This window comes from Corapipo altera, unplaced genomic scaffold (genome assembly GCF_003945725.1).
Source record: "Corapipo altera isolate COAL_440 unplaced genomic scaffold, ASM394572v1 64, whole genome shotgun sequence".
Classification (NCBI taxonomy): Eukaryota; Metazoa; Chordata; class Aves; order Passeriformes; family Pipridae; genus Corapipo; species Corapipo altera.
In genome coordinates, this window is record NW_020884893.1 from 10,111,787 (window position 1) to 10,125,673 (window position 13,887).

The 13,887-nt window shown below is 53.7% G+C and overlaps 2 protein-coding genes across 2 annotated transcripts; both read left to right on the top strand.

Annotated features, from left to right (window-relative positions):
• Positions 1-375: 375 nt before the first annotated feature.
• LOC113948450 (BPI fold-containing family B member 4-like) lies at positions 376-4,286 on the top strand. The gene is made up of 8 exons (XM_027646079.1): positions 376-817; positions 878-941; positions 1,462-1,566; positions 1,723-1,866; positions 2,458-2,518; positions 3,052-3,112; positions 3,397-3,488; positions 4,176-4,286. The coding sequence occupies exons 1-8, from the start codon at positions 376-378 to the stop codon at positions 4,284-4,286; spliced, it is 1,080 nt and encodes a 359-aa protein (XP_027501880.1).
• LOC113948527 (BPI fold-containing family B member 4-like) lies at positions 3,895-10,529 on the top strand. Its single transcript, XM_027646191.1, has 12 exons — positions 3,895-3,970; positions 4,805-4,998; positions 5,650-5,758; positions 6,029-6,214; positions 6,297-6,702; positions 7,132-7,236; positions 7,695-7,841; positions 8,139-8,202; positions 8,805-8,865; positions 9,490-9,581; positions 9,690-9,732; positions 10,429-10,529. The coding sequence occupies exons 3-12, from the start codon at positions 5,650-5,652 to the stop codon at positions 10,458-10,460; spliced, it is 1,245 nt and encodes a 414-aa protein (XP_027501992.1). The 5' UTR covers positions 3,895-3,970; positions 4,805-4,998; the 3' UTR covers positions 10,461-10,529.
• Positions 10,530-13,887: the final 3,358 nt, after the last annotated feature.

The following is a 13,887-nucleotide window of genomic DNA, read 5'->3' on the forward strand; positions in this document are numbered from 1 at the left end:
CTTGCTGCAAACTTAAAAAATTCTCCCTGATACGGTAACTTGTGTGTGCCAGCTGGTGTGCAAGTGCCAGCAGGGATTTCTCTGGAATAAGCTGAATTCCCAGCATGGCTCTTTCAGATCAGCACAGCCTCACTGTTACAGCCACAGAATCTCAGGCTCCTTTTCCTTCCCTTTAGCCCTGGACTCTGGAGTAACAGTGCTGCCTGATACTGAGTGTCCAATAACCTGTTGCTCAATGCTTTTCCCTGGCTTAAAAATCTTTACTTATATTGAAATGTATGAAATTTATGTAATATGTGAAAATCATGTAATTAAAATTTCAACTGGCCAGACCCCTAAAAGGAGAAAGCTCTGTGCAGGGTCTGATGGCAAGTGATGTGTCCAGCTCTTACAGGCTCTGTCAGTCAAGAAGAAGTCTTCCAAGGTGCCCTGGGAGAGCTGCCACTCCAAAATGGATATCCCAGCACTGATGGAAGTGGGGACCTGCTGGGTGGCCTCATAGGAGGTGTCCTTGGTGGTGGTGGTGGTCTGCTTGGTGGTATTACTGGTGGTCTGCTGGGTGGTGGTGGTGAAGGGCTGCTGGGAGGACTGGCTGGAGGCCCGATCGGTGGAGGGGGTGATGCTGGTGGTGGCTTGCTGGGTGCAGGGGGTGGTGGAGGTGCTTATGGTGGGGGTCCCAGAAACCCTCCCAGAGGCTGGCCAGCAGCTGGTGGCAATGCCCCCAGGAATGGCAGCCCTGTGGGGATTGCTGGAAGAGCATGGGGACAAGGAGGTCTGCTTGGCAACAGAGGTCTCCTCGGCACAGCAGGGATCCTCAGTGGCTCTGGTGGCCTTCTTGGCAGAGGAGGGCTCCTGGGAAATGGAGGGCTGCTGGGAGGCGGTGGCCTGCTCAGTATCCTCGGGGAAGGTGGGTTGCTCAGCACCATCCAGGGGCTCACCAGGTAAGGACAGCACCGTCCGGGTGCCTTGCAGGGGGAACATCTCAGTGCTGTTTTGGGGGAGCTTCGGTAGATGCTCAGGTTTGGTTTGGAGCTGATGCTTTGAGAAAAACGAGATAAAAGCTGCCTGGGAATCCTGCAGGTTTGCATCGCAAAGGAGCCTCCTGAGCTGCCCAGGGAAGAACAGAGGAGGCGTTTGCCCATAGAGGGTGCACGAGCTGCGCGCTGGTGGCTGCTGCAGAGCCAACACTCCCGTCTGCAGCCCACACGATTAACTCTGCTTTGAAGCCCAGCAGAAGCAGAAAAAAAGAATAAAGCAAAAGAACCAAGCTTCTGATAAAACTGGAAAATAACTAAACCAGGTAAATAACTGAGAAAACTCGGTATCTTTTGCCATTTCTGGTCCAACTGGTCTCTGACTCGCCCACCTCCTCAGCGTGGCTGCGTGTGAGCAGTGGAGCCGGGTTGGTTTGTGCCGAGCTCAGGGCTGTCACTCGCAGTGTCCCCTTCGCTGTCCCTGCAGGCTGAGGATCGTGGAGGAGACGCTGCCCAGGGTGTCCCTGAGGCTCCTGCCTGACATTGGTGCCAACCACAACCTCTACACCCGAGTGGCCCTCAATGGCAAGAGGTGAGTCGAGCTGGGGGTGGAGCTGCTGGTGGCATTGCCAGCCATGTGCTGGGAGCAGGGGAAGAACCTTCCCGGAGGGTGTCTCGGGGGGAACACTGTTCCTGTCCCTCGGGAAGGGGCTGTTGCTCTGAAGGTCACTCCCTTCTCCCTGTGTAGCCTCTTGGGTTTGCTTGACATCACCGTGGAGGTGAACATCACAGCAAGGGTCAGGCTGACCATGGATGGCATGGGCTACCCCAAGCTGGTGACAGAGAGATGTGACACCCTCCTTGGTGGCATTAAAATCAGACTTCTGAGCGGGTGAGTGATGGTGGTGTCCTCCTCTGCCGCCACGAGCTCTGCCAGCCCCACCCTGTGAATGGCAAATGCATGAAGGCATTTCCCTGTTATACATCTCTGTCCCACATCCCTTCAGGTGATGGCCACTCACTGGCTGTGTCACAGGGCTGAACAACGGGCTGGTGGTGATGGTCTCTGTGTGCCCTTCACACAGCCACAGAGAACAGATGTGCTCTCCCAGAAGTCCTGTGGGACAGTTCTGTCCCATGTGCCACGTACACAGGTCATTTTAACTGACATGGTGTGGGGTCTCCTGAGATGTGAGCACATGGTGTGTACATTGTAGGAGCCACTCGGGCTGAGGTTGTTTCTGTTCATTTAAGGAGACTATGCACTAGTAGATAAAAGGCAGCAATAAATTTCCCACTGGCTATTTTGGGATGCAAATTACAGTTATCTCATGCAAAATCCAAGCAGAAACGATTCACTTTGCTGCTGCAATTGCCTTGCTCCGGGAGGTCTGTGCTCGGCGCTATTCATAGGGAATTGTTTAACAAGACCCATTTACTTTGCAGCAGGTTGTTTTCATGGTGCTCCTTTATTTTTCCACAGCCTGCTCCCAATTGTGGATAATTTATTGGCAAGCGTCCTGAACAGACTTCTTCCTAATCTGGTAAATCAGAAAAAAACCCTATTCTGGGAAGGAGTGATGAGTTTGAAAAGCTGCAGTGCAGCTCTCCATGGCATCGCTGGTGCTCAGAGCAGGAGCACAGTCAGTGTTCCAGGGCTACTGCATCCACCCACCCAGTGGCTTGGGATTAGTTGGGGGACACGTACCATGTCTCCAGCAGCTTGGGAGAAGCTTTTTCCTCCTTCTCAACATGAGGTCTGTCCAAGTGCTGGGAGTTCCTAACAGTGCTCTGGACCATGTTACAGACTAATGGAGTCTCTCCTCCCACCTGAAAGCCACAGGGTCTTTCTAGCCATCCCCCGTGGGCTCCTGGGCCCCAGTCCTAACCTCACTTCTCTGGGGAAGGGCAAGGTGCCCAGGGACACACTCAGAGCTGGTGGAGTCCCTGTTGGGGCTGCCATCCCACAAGCCTGGTGCTCCCATGCCCAGGGGAAGCCCTGCAGAGCCAGGTGGGGCTGTGTGTCCTTGTCTGGCTCTGAACACAGGTTCTCACCAGCCCACCCTGACTCCTGCAGCTCTGCCTGGTGGTCGACATCACCCTGGGACTTGTCAATGACCAGTTGGGACTTGTGAACTGTAAGGACATGATGGGTCCCACGTCTTGTCACTGCCCTGCACCGCGTGTCACCTCCACTCCAGCTGTGGGAGGACTGGGACACCCTTTGCTCTGCCACTGCACCTTGGGGGGAAAGAGCAAACCCCTCGCTTCACCCTGACCCCAGATCTGCCCCATGCCAGGAGCAGGGACCCCCAGCAGCTCCCTTGCTCTTCTGCAAGAAAAGGAGCTGCCGGGCAATGAAGGGAGGATTTTCAGCTGAGTCCAACAGGGAAATACAGACACTCCCTTCCTCTCTCCCCAGCACTGGTGCCCCTGGGTTTGCTGGGCAGCATCCAGAACACTGTGTTCAGCCTTCCCCTGCTAACAGGCCAGTTCCTTGAGGTGGACTTGAACGTACATCCTGCATCTTCCCCCTCCATCTGTGCACAGGGGTTGGGATATTTCCCTTGGGTTCAGGAGGGACTCCTTGGGCTGTGTACCCCTGAACAGGGGGCTCCAAGGTGAGCTGTGGAAGTTGGCAGAGGTCCTGGCTCTGTGCCCTGCTCTCACCACTGTCATGGGAGAGCGCAGCAGGGTTTGGGTTTCATGAGTTCTGGAGAAGGAAGTGTCACGGGCCTGACTTGGCGAGGCCATGCATGCAGCCATTTCCCAACGAGGGAATATGAAGTTAACCGTAAAGGCAAATATTGCAAACATTTTGACCTGTGTTTCCTTTCCCTGGGATTCCAGGGGAGTCACACTTCACAACCAGCAAAGAGGAAATGTCCCTGCTCCATCCTTCCCTGGGCTTTCCTCATTCCTCACGTCGGGTATATAAAAGCCACTGCCAGCAGCTGTGACCATGGGCAGCTCCACTGTGACATCAAAGGGTCCAGGTAAGTGGCACTGAAGGACCATGGCCACCGTGCCAGCTCCATCAGGCAACCCACAGCTCAATGTAACTCGGCTTGAAAAGCAGGAATTTTAATGATGTTTTCCTTTGATTTCTGTAGCAGCATTTAATCATTTATGAAAATTAATTTTTAAAACTAGCAGAGATCTTCCTTGTTAAACTCCATGTTTATTCCTGTTGTTGTTAAGTTTGTGATAATGACTAAGCTGGCAGAAAAGGACTGGGAGTTTTTTCATGATCTCGGTGACCAGAATTCAGAGCAATTTTCAGCTTTCCAGACCTCGTCTCGGCTGGTGTAAAATAAGTGTTTATCTGCAAAGCCAGACGTGCCTTTTGCATGTGCAAGATGCTCAGCTCGCTGAAATGTGTGTGACCAAGGAGCAGAACCCCGATAGATATTGCTAATAACTGCAGAGATAGCTGCCTGCTTGGTCACGTATTCTCTCTAAGAGCTCTTCTAAGAGCCCTGACATCCATTTTGGCACCTTTTTGCAATGCTGTGCACGTCTCGCAGAGCCCCTCCAACAAATCCCACTGATTTTATTTGACACGATTTTCAATAGAAGCTGCTCGAGCCTCTCTCCTTCTCTCCTGTTCAATAATCGTGGCTACAGGAGCTGTGCATCATTACGTGCTGATCAAAGGGAAAATGTAAAAGACAGTCGAGTGAATTAAAGTCTAATTTAATTGTGCCGAGAACTGTCATAGAGGGATTTTTTAAAAGTATCTGGAAGAAACAAAGAAGTTGTTCAGTCTGACCTAAATAATGTTATTTCTCAATGCTGAACCTCTGCAATCTGTACCTTTTTTTCCTCAGGAGGGACAAGGCAGGGTTTCCATCTGGGACACAGGCTGTGAAGGCAGGTGCTCCTGGAGCTGGGACCCACGGCAGTGCTGCAGCAGGAGCCTCTTCTCCTTTCTTTGCAAACACCTTTCCGTGCATAAACACTTTCCAGCCTGCATTGTCACCCCGAGAAGCCGAGTTTGGGCAGGAACAGGAGGTCCTTGAAGGTGCGTTCTTTTGGCTCGGGGCAGATCAAACACAGGGAAAACGGGCTCTTCTCACTGCCTGAGTGAAGCAAGATGAGAAAAACAAACAATCTGCCCACAGGAAAGTGAGTCTGATTCTGGCTGTGCTTTGGGTTTTAATAACTCAGCGTACTCTTCACAGTGGGCAGAAGGACACTACTGAGACAGTCGTCATTTTTTATTCGGCTGTGCCCCTCTGAGAGTTCTACTTACAGGGCCATTTTGGAGTGGTGGGAAGCCATCTATCTCTCTCAGTACAAGGTCCTCCTCCCTCATCTCCATCCCTCTTCCTCTCTTAAAATGGCATTTTCGCTTCCCTGCAGTATCAGGCACCCAGCTCTGCAGTGTGGGAGCCCAGACATCGATGGTTCTGGAGCAGTGCAGCACCGGGCTCCAGCTACTCCCTGCTAACCAGTAGTGGTTCAACCTTTCTGGGTGGGAAGAAGGTGCTGCAGGCCTGGACTGATCCTCTGGGGTCTGGGGGTGTGGTTTCTGGAAGCTAAATGTCCAGGGGGAACCTCCCCCATCACCCCAGGGCAGTGCACGTGAAGGATGGGGAGCTGTACCAGTACCCAGACTGCATATACCCATGTGCTGGAACTGGTGTGTGGGCTGATGTGGCTCTTTCCACAGATGCTGGGTCAGGAGATGCCACACTTCTGGTGTCTCATCCTTCTTGGGGGCCTCCTGCCCTCCTCCCAGGGCCTCCTCAACCTGCTGAACCCAAAGCAAGCCACAGGTGGTGAGTTCAGATATTTTCTGTGTTTCCAGGGGAGGGACATGGCACAGTCCTGTACCATTTTAGGCTCATGGTGTGTCCCTCTGGTCATCAGGGAGATGCTTTCTGGCAGGATCATCTCTGTGGGGAACCCAGCTTTGCTCAAGGATGCTCTGGGATCCCTATGAGATCTCACAAGCAGAGCAACCTAACGTGGCCAAACCAACCTTTCTTGCCAAAGGAATCTTCCCAGTGGTGGAAGTCTGATTAGTAACTGGGACTCCCTTGGTGCAGGTCTGCTTGGTACTGGTCTCATCGGTGGAAAAGGCGGATTGCTTGGCACAGGTGTTCTTGGTGAAGCTGGGCTGCTTGGCACCGGCCTCCTGGGCAAGGGAAGTCCAAGTGGAGCAGAAAGCGGAGCTCCCCTTGAAGCAGGAAATGAACCCAGCAGATCTGGGGTCCTTGGCACAGGCCTCCTAGGTGAGGAAGGTCTACTTGGCGTGGGCGTGCTTGGGAGAGGAGGGTGATGGCCAGGACAGTAACAGAGTTCTGACTGTTGCAGGAGGACAAGCTGGCAGCAGCGGTCTGCTTGGCACAGGCATCCCTGGTGGAAAAGGACTTGGCACAGGCATCCTTGGTGGAGAAGGACTTGGCACAGGCATCCTTGGTGGAGAAGGACTTGGCACAGGCATCCTTGGTGGGGAAGGACTTGGCACAGGGATCCTTGGTGGGGAAGGCCTTGGCAATGGCCTCCTTGGCAACGGCCTCCTTGGCAATGGCCTCCTCGGCAATAACAGCCTTCTTGGAGATAAAGGTCTGCTTGGCACAGGGCTGCTTGGGAAAGGAGGTCTCCTAGGCAACGGAAGTCTACTTGGTCTTGATGGTCTTCTGGGTGAAGCAGGAGGACTTCTGGGTGCAGGAGGCCTGCTGGGTGGTGGAACCTCTGAGAGGATATCACGCTATGCCTGGTGAGTCAGAAGCCCCATGGTGGGGCTCACTGCAGGGCGACCAGTAGTGTCCAGGGGATCAGACCCTCCCTGTCGTACAAACCACCAGTCCTGGGCTCAGATGAGGATCTGTGACAGGGGAAATTCCAACCAGAAATGGGAAAAGTCTTCCCCATGGGAGTGCTGTGACACTGCCATGGGCAGTCTGGGAGGTGGGGGAATCTCCACCCTTGGAGGTGGTTGAGAGCAAGTAGGACACAGCCCTGAGAAACCTGCTTTGAGATTGGCTTTTCTTGGAGCAGGGGTTGGTCCTTCCCCACCTTCACTTTTACCTGGGAATATCCAAATGGGTAACAGATCAAACGATGAGCGGGAAGAGATGGGATTGTAGGGTCTGCTCCTGCTGATCCTGCCATCTCAAGGTGGGTTTGATTCGGTGTCGACCCCCAGGTTGAAGGTGCTGAACCTCGAGAACGCCCGAGTGTCATGGAAGGTCCTTCATGGGACTGAACTGGTGCTGAACCTGTACTCGAAGCTGGTGCTCCGCTTTCCAGGGTGAGCAGGGCTAGGGAGTGAGGCCACGGGGGCCTGAGGGCACTGGGGAGGATGGGACACTCCCCGGTGCTGGAGAAACATCCCCGAGGGCTGAGCAAATGGGCTGGTGAGGAAAGCTCAGGGCTGTACTGCTGCCTCTTCCTGCAACCATTTCCAGCTGTCCTTACTCCAAAGGTGCTATTGCCATCCCCGGAAGTGTTCAAAAAACCTGTGGATATGGCACCAGAGGACATGTTTAGTGGTGAACATGCTGGTGGTGCTGGGTTGATGGTTGGACTTGGTGATCTAGAGGTGTTTTGCAACCTTAATGATTCTATGATTCTGTGATCTGCTACAGGACCAGGAGCCTGACAGAAGTCCCAAGACTAAAGCTCTGTACCAGCCGAGCCTGTCCTTGCAGCTCCTGTGCTGCTTCTGTTTCTCCCATAACCCTCCACGATACTCCCCTCTTTTTCCAGGATTTTTAACTTTCTGAGTGGATCCTCGGTAGAAACGAACATCACGTCACACATCGCCGTGACCCAGGACACCCCCGGGGACCTCAAGCTGGTGATTAAGGATTGCAAGAACCTGCTTGGTGGCTTCAGTGTCAACCTGCGGAAGGGGTGAGTGCGTGGGTGAGCTCAAGTGTGTGGGTGAGTTCCTGCAAGTTTGCAGCAGGGCAGAACTTCAGTGTCACGGACTGACACCATAATGACCAGATTATGGGATTCAGATAACCAAGCCCTGAGCGTCTGCAATTCCTGCTAAAGCCTGGGGGAGCTGTGGGCTTGTGGCATCTTTTAATATTAAGAGGAGAGAAGATGAGAGGGGCTCCTCCACAGCCACCGTTTTGTCTTGATGTCAAGTCCTAGGTTTTGACAACTTCCCTGGTAATTTCTGTGTGTCCTTTCCCTCCCCAGCCTCCTCACCAACCTGGTGAGCAGCTTGCTGAACTCTACTCTCAAGACCCTTGTCCCTGCGCTAGTGAGTGTCTGAATGTTCTTTGCTGTGAAGATGCATCTCAGCTGCAATCAGTGGTCCTGCCAGAACTCTCTGGAAGATTTACACACACACATACACACACACAGAGGATCACAGAACAGCTTAGGCTGGAAAGGACCTTAAAGATCAGTTATACCAACCCCCCTCCCGTGGTCAGGGATGACATATATACACAACATATATGCAATATATATTTATGCCTGCAGCCCATAAGTGAATTCCACAAAATTCCTTGATCTTCCTTACAGTCAGAATTTATTTGTTAGGAGTAATTTCAATTCCATCATGCAATGTTATGGGATAATTTGTACTCAGGTGCTCCCTGGGGGGGATGAGCAGAAGCAACAGCCCCACTTAGAGCAAAGGGGCCTGTTAGAGAATCTCTTGTCCTGTTCAGTAGAACCTATACTGTTTTAAGAAGAGGGCTGAACAAGTCATATGGCTCTTCTTCCATGGAGGAACTGTGCTCTCAGAGCCTATTGTTCCATCCTGATTTAAGTCTGTGAAACTCAAGCCATGCTGGGGAACGTGCTGCTGCACCCACAGTGTTCTCACCAAGGCTGTGCCACTTGTTGCCATTGCAGCTCTGCCCGTTAGTGAACATCTGGGTCAGCATCATCAACATGAAACTACAATTCCTCAACCGTAAGTCATTAAGTTTTCTTTTCTATACTGAGTGACACTTGGGTTTTGTGTGTCCAACCACCTCCACGGGCAGCAGGAGTCTTGAGGAGAGCTGAATTCATGGGAGCAGGAGTCTCTCTGCATGGAGCAGGACTAGCTTTGCTCCTCCAGCAAAGCCACTGTGGGTGGCACAGTCCTGGCTCACTGCCACTGCCAGACACCACAGTCCTGCTCTTCTCGTGGGTGTTTGTCCCACCAGGGACAGACTCAAGCTGCTGCCAAGAGGTGGCTCTGCCTGGACCCTCCACTGCAGCCCTGCAGAACCTGTGGGGTTTTCCTTCCCCAAATCTATTCATGTCAAATCTCACACAGACATGATTGCTGCTTCACTGCAAGCAGAGCTGCCCCATTTATCCCCAACATTTCCTTTGTGATGGGACACGCATCTGGTAGTTCCTGGGCAGCAGCTTTCACGGGAATCTTTGAACCCCGGGAGGTCTGAGATCCACAGGAAGGACGAGGAGTTTTACTCCGTGATGGGCAGGACGATATTCTCCCAGCCTCTGCCAGACACTGCAGGCAGAGGGCGGCTCTGGGACCCACAGCCAGCTCTGCCCAGCCCTGATGGCCTCTCCCTGTCCCCAGGCGTCGTCTCCTTCGGGCTCCTGGGGAAAATCTACTCTGCCCTCTCCAAACTGCCGGTGACGTCCGGGCATTTCGTGGAGCTGGATCTGCAGGTACAGCCGTGTCCCATCCTGTGTCCCATCCCGTGTCCCATCCCATGTCCCTGCACTGCTGCCCTCCCTCCACATTCCCACATTCTAACGCCTCCTTGTTCTTTGCAGAACTCCCCATTCCCAAGCACCTTCATCGACTGGCTCCTCCAGAGTGAGTCTGTCTCCAGTGCCACTATGGGGATCCCCAGGGGTGTCTGTGAGCCAGAACAGGGCAGCTGAAAGGGGGACACCATCCTGGGTAGTGGCCAAGAGCGGGAAGGGGGTCCTCATGGTTCTGGGGTGCAACCAGAGCTGCCAACTCATCTCAGAAGAGTCCCACAGAGCACTTGTACCCTGCATGGCACAGCAGTGCTGGGGGTGGTTGGAGTGCCCAGTCCTCAGAGACATCCCCCAGCTCAGGTGTGAACAGCTTTGCTATTCTGCAGCAGTGGCTCCTACACAGAGAAAGTCTGTGCGCTCCTACTTATGCCCTGCACAGCCCTAGAAAAGTCACTTCACCTCTTATAAAAGGATTTAATAATATTTGCTTAATAGGAGTGAATAATGGTCCTCGGGATGCTGCGAGGATTAATTAATATTTGCAGAGGTGATTGGAAGAGCTTTCAGCTTCATATGCATGGAAAGTTAATATACAGGGGAGGAAAGGAAGAGTTGGAAGCCGTCCCAGCTTCTCCAGAGCCATATTCCTCAGGGCACTAAATCATCTCTGCCCATAAAGCTGGAGGCTCTCGGGCCACTGGCACATGGGACACCACCAAACCTGGCCCAGCAGTGGGGGCTGCCAGGGGACCGTGGGGCTGGGGGGGCCTGGAGGAGGGGGTGCACTGACCTGGTGTCTCTCCCCCAGCCGCAGGTGTCGATCCTGGGAGCAATCCATAGCCACAGGCTGGAAGTACGTGGGTAAGGAGGATTTGCTGCCTGGGGACCTGGCTCAGGGCTCTGCTGCCAGTTGTGCCAGTGCCAGTGCCTGGGCTGGGTGGGATGAGTCCTGACCCTGCTGCCTGCCAGCAGGAGGTGATGGGGAGAGCACAGGGCTGTCTAAAAACCTGATGTCTCCAGGTGCCTCCACAGGCAATTCCTGAGGAGGAGGAGGAGGGAAGGGAGGAAGATGACTTGATACATGGAGAATAGACACGAAAGTGGAGAACACCCACCAAAACCCCACATTTTCCTCTGCTCTACATTTCAGACTTCTCAGACTTTGGTGTCTTTTTACAGCCCAGGGTTATCTGTGCCAATGATCAGCCATGTCACTGGTTACCTGTGTCAGTGGTTAGCCAGGCTGGTGACTACAGAGGCAGGAGCCCCAGGTCTTGCCTCTGTGCTCTCCTGGTTCTCACAGCCACAAGCCACTTGTTATGGCACTCACTGATGAAGGGAACACCTTCACCCCTTGCTTCTTCCTCACGCCCACCCCAGCTTCACTGGGGCTGGGGTTTGGGCCAGGTAATGGCTCAGCACAAAAGGGATATTCCAGGTGCTGGAAGCAGACAGCTGGGCTGGAGGCAGGGGTTTGGTTCCCTCACAGCCACCCCTCAGGAATTTCAGAATTTTGCACCAACTGCACCAAACCCCCGAGAAGGGAAGGGAGAAAAGGGATGAACCTGAACCCAAAAGCTGTAAATGCTTTGTCTTTGCTCTCCTTCTGCTTCTTGATTAGCTTACCATTTCAAAAGGGAATTTTGCTGTTTCCAGTGATTTCAAGAGGCAAAAAGGCCCCCAGTCTAATCCAGGCGCACACTCAGCCGATTTGTTCCCAAACAGCGACGCTTTGAACTGATCAGAGTGAATGCTATCCTGCCTTGTAATCTCCGAGTGGATTTGGATGTGCTGCATTGTGGGTGAGGTGGATTTGAGGCTGATTCACACCCTTCTGTTACTCCTTACAATAAAAAGGATTTTTCTTCGTCTGCATTCAGCACGTGACTTGGTTCCTTTCCAAACTGCCAAAGGATTTTTGCATTTGTGAGGGTTTTGTTATTTATCTCTCCCATCAGCTACAGGAGTAACTCGCTTGTGAGGAATATTGAATAGGTGAGTCTGCTGGGAAGGTGGGGAATCACAAGTGGCTCCAGCCCCAGAACAAGGCCTGAGTCAAGCCCAAGCCCTGCTTAGGCTGCTGAAGCCCCCCTCTCACAGCTTAAAGTAGCAACAGAAATGTGGTCAGTGTGGGAAATAAATATTCCCCTCATTTGTATTTATGCAGATTTATTCTGCCCCTGTCCCTGAGCTGCTGGTTCTTTCAGTGCCTGTTCCTGCTCCCACCTGTTGCCAGAGAGCTGGGAGCTGTTTGACATGAACAAACACATCCCTGGTGCCCCATCGAGGCAGCTCCCTACCGGGCTGGGGCTGGGACCCCCAGGACCCCGGAGTGAGCAGGTGTTAGTAGCCTGCAAACTCTCAGGCACAGGAGCTCACCCCCAGCTGCAGTGGCATCAAACCTCATCCATCCCTAGGGCTGGCTGTGCCACAGCACCAGAGCAGAATGGCTGCATGGTGAGAGCTGGTGGGGCCAGGGCCAGATTCCTGAGCCTGCAGCCTCCGGATCCGCTGGCACAGCACCATGTGTGACCAGCCACTTCCCAGTGCCCACACTGGCCCTTCTGGTCATCCCTGGTGGGCAGCACCAACACCCTTCTCTCCTCTGCCCGTCATGGTCCTGCCCAGACCCCCATCCCGTGGGTGCAGGGGAGTCCTGGTGCTGTTTGCACCTCCCTGGTGCCTCATTCCCATGGCCAGGGCTCCTGCTTGCAGCTAAATGTTCCTCTAAAAACCTCGGAGGTTCCCACCACTCTTTTCCCAAGGTGATGGGGCGACTGAGGTGTCACCAGGTGCTCTGGAACCTCGGCCCAGCCTCTCCTGCTGCTTCTCACTCCCTTTACCTCACCATGGCAGCCTGTGAGCAAGCGATACCCTGATACCCCGAGCAGCCCGACGTCAGCCCAGCCCTGCCAGTTAATCACAGAGCTGGAAACACTACTGAGATGTGGTCATTAGGAGATGTGGTCATCAGGAGATGTGGTCATTAGGAGATGTGGTCATTAGGCATGTCTGGGCTGCACCCCGTTGCATCCCCCCTGCCTTTCACTCTGGCTGCAGTAACACGAACACAACACACTGGGGACTCCAGGAAATGGAGCTTGGTGCCAATGACCTACATGTGCTCAGAGCACAAAGATGACGAGCAGATTCTTGGTGCCCTTTGATGGCTGTGAGAGTGAGGACAGGAGGGGTGGCAGTGCCTTGGCCCAAGCTATTGAGTCCGTAACGCATCGTTGGGCACCTTTGGTTTCCAGTTCCTAAGGAAATAGGAGGAGGATGAAGGAAAGTGCCAACTCCCATCCCAGGCTTACCGGCTGTGAATGATTGCAAAGAGAGGTGTAAATGTTCCCTCAGTAACCTTAGAGACAAAATGCCAAACACCAAACCCTTCCAGGTGCTGCTTTGCCATTGGGCTGGATCCCACCTCCACTGCCACAGAGGGAGGGGTGAGCAGCCAACAGTCATGGTGAGACCTGCAGAGCCAGTGGCAGCACCCACACCAGCCTGACCCACCAACATTAATAACAAATGGTGCCTGCAACAGGAGATGTCCCTGTTGCTGGCACTACCTGGCCCCAGTGTGCCAGGACAGGTGACTCTGGAACACCCTAGATCTCTGCAAGTCCTGGTTGCAAGCGCAGAGATGGGGTTTTTTTCTGGGGCTGGGGGCACCTGGAGGTTCCTTTAACCCCACTAGGTTCCCCTGCAGTGGCTGATATATGTGGAAGGGCTGGTGGAATGGATGTTGCAGGGACCTGTGGCAGAGCCCTGTGGCTGGAGCCTGGCTTGGGGCTGGTAGTGCCTGTGCAAGCAGAGCTCCGAGTGGTGCCAGATCTCCTGCCCAGAGCACCCCAAGCTGTGTTTGCCCACAGGGATCATTTTGCAGCAGCCACCCCAAGTTCCCTGCTGCTGGTTGCACAACAGAACAACAACCTGAGGATTGAGGCCACCAGCCAGGGTTTGCCTTGGCCCAGGTCAGCGCAGAACCAAAGCCCTGAAGGCAAACAGTGGCCTTGGCCGTGCCTGTGGCTCCTCTTTTCTCTGTTGTCAGCTGCTTTGGTGGACAAGAGCACCCAGCCCCAGCTCAGCCCACTGCTGGAAGGACACAGGATCAGCTAGTCTGAGGCTATTCCAAACTTCTGCACCCAACACGAGAAGAAAAGAGCCCCAGGAAGATGGAGGAGCCATCCCTGGGCAGGGCAGATGCCAGGTAAGGAGCAGTGGTGGGGCAGGACGAGCACTGAGGATGTCACCAGCTGTGGGA

Bases quoted from the DNA above. Each gene is read 5' to 3' on its own strand.
- LOC113948527 (XM_027646191.1), top strand. From the start codon at position 5,650: ATGCTGGGTCAGGAGATGCCACACTTCTGGTGTCTCATCCTTCTTGGG. The intron at 7,842-8,138 runs GTGAGTGCGTGG...TTCCCTCCCCAG, and splicing joins AGTGTCAACCTGCGGAAGGG to CCTCCTCACCAACCTGGTGA. The intron at 9,733-10,428 runs GTGAGTCTGTCT...TCTCTCCCCCAG, and splicing joins CATCGACTGGCTCCTCCAGA to CCGCAGGTGTCGATCCTGGG.
- LOC113948450 (XM_027646079.1), top strand. From the start codon at position 376: ATGTGTCCAGCTCTTACAGGCTCTGTCAGTCAAGAAGAAGTCTTCCAA. The intron at 2,519-3,051 runs GTAAATCAGAAA...TGACTCCTGCAG, and splicing joins ACAGACTTCTTCCTAATCTG to CTCTGCCTGGTGGTCGACAT. The intron at 3,113-3,396 runs GTAAGGACATGA...CTCTCTCCCCAG, and splicing joins CCAGTTGGGACTTGTGAACT to CACTGGTGCCCCTGGGTTTG.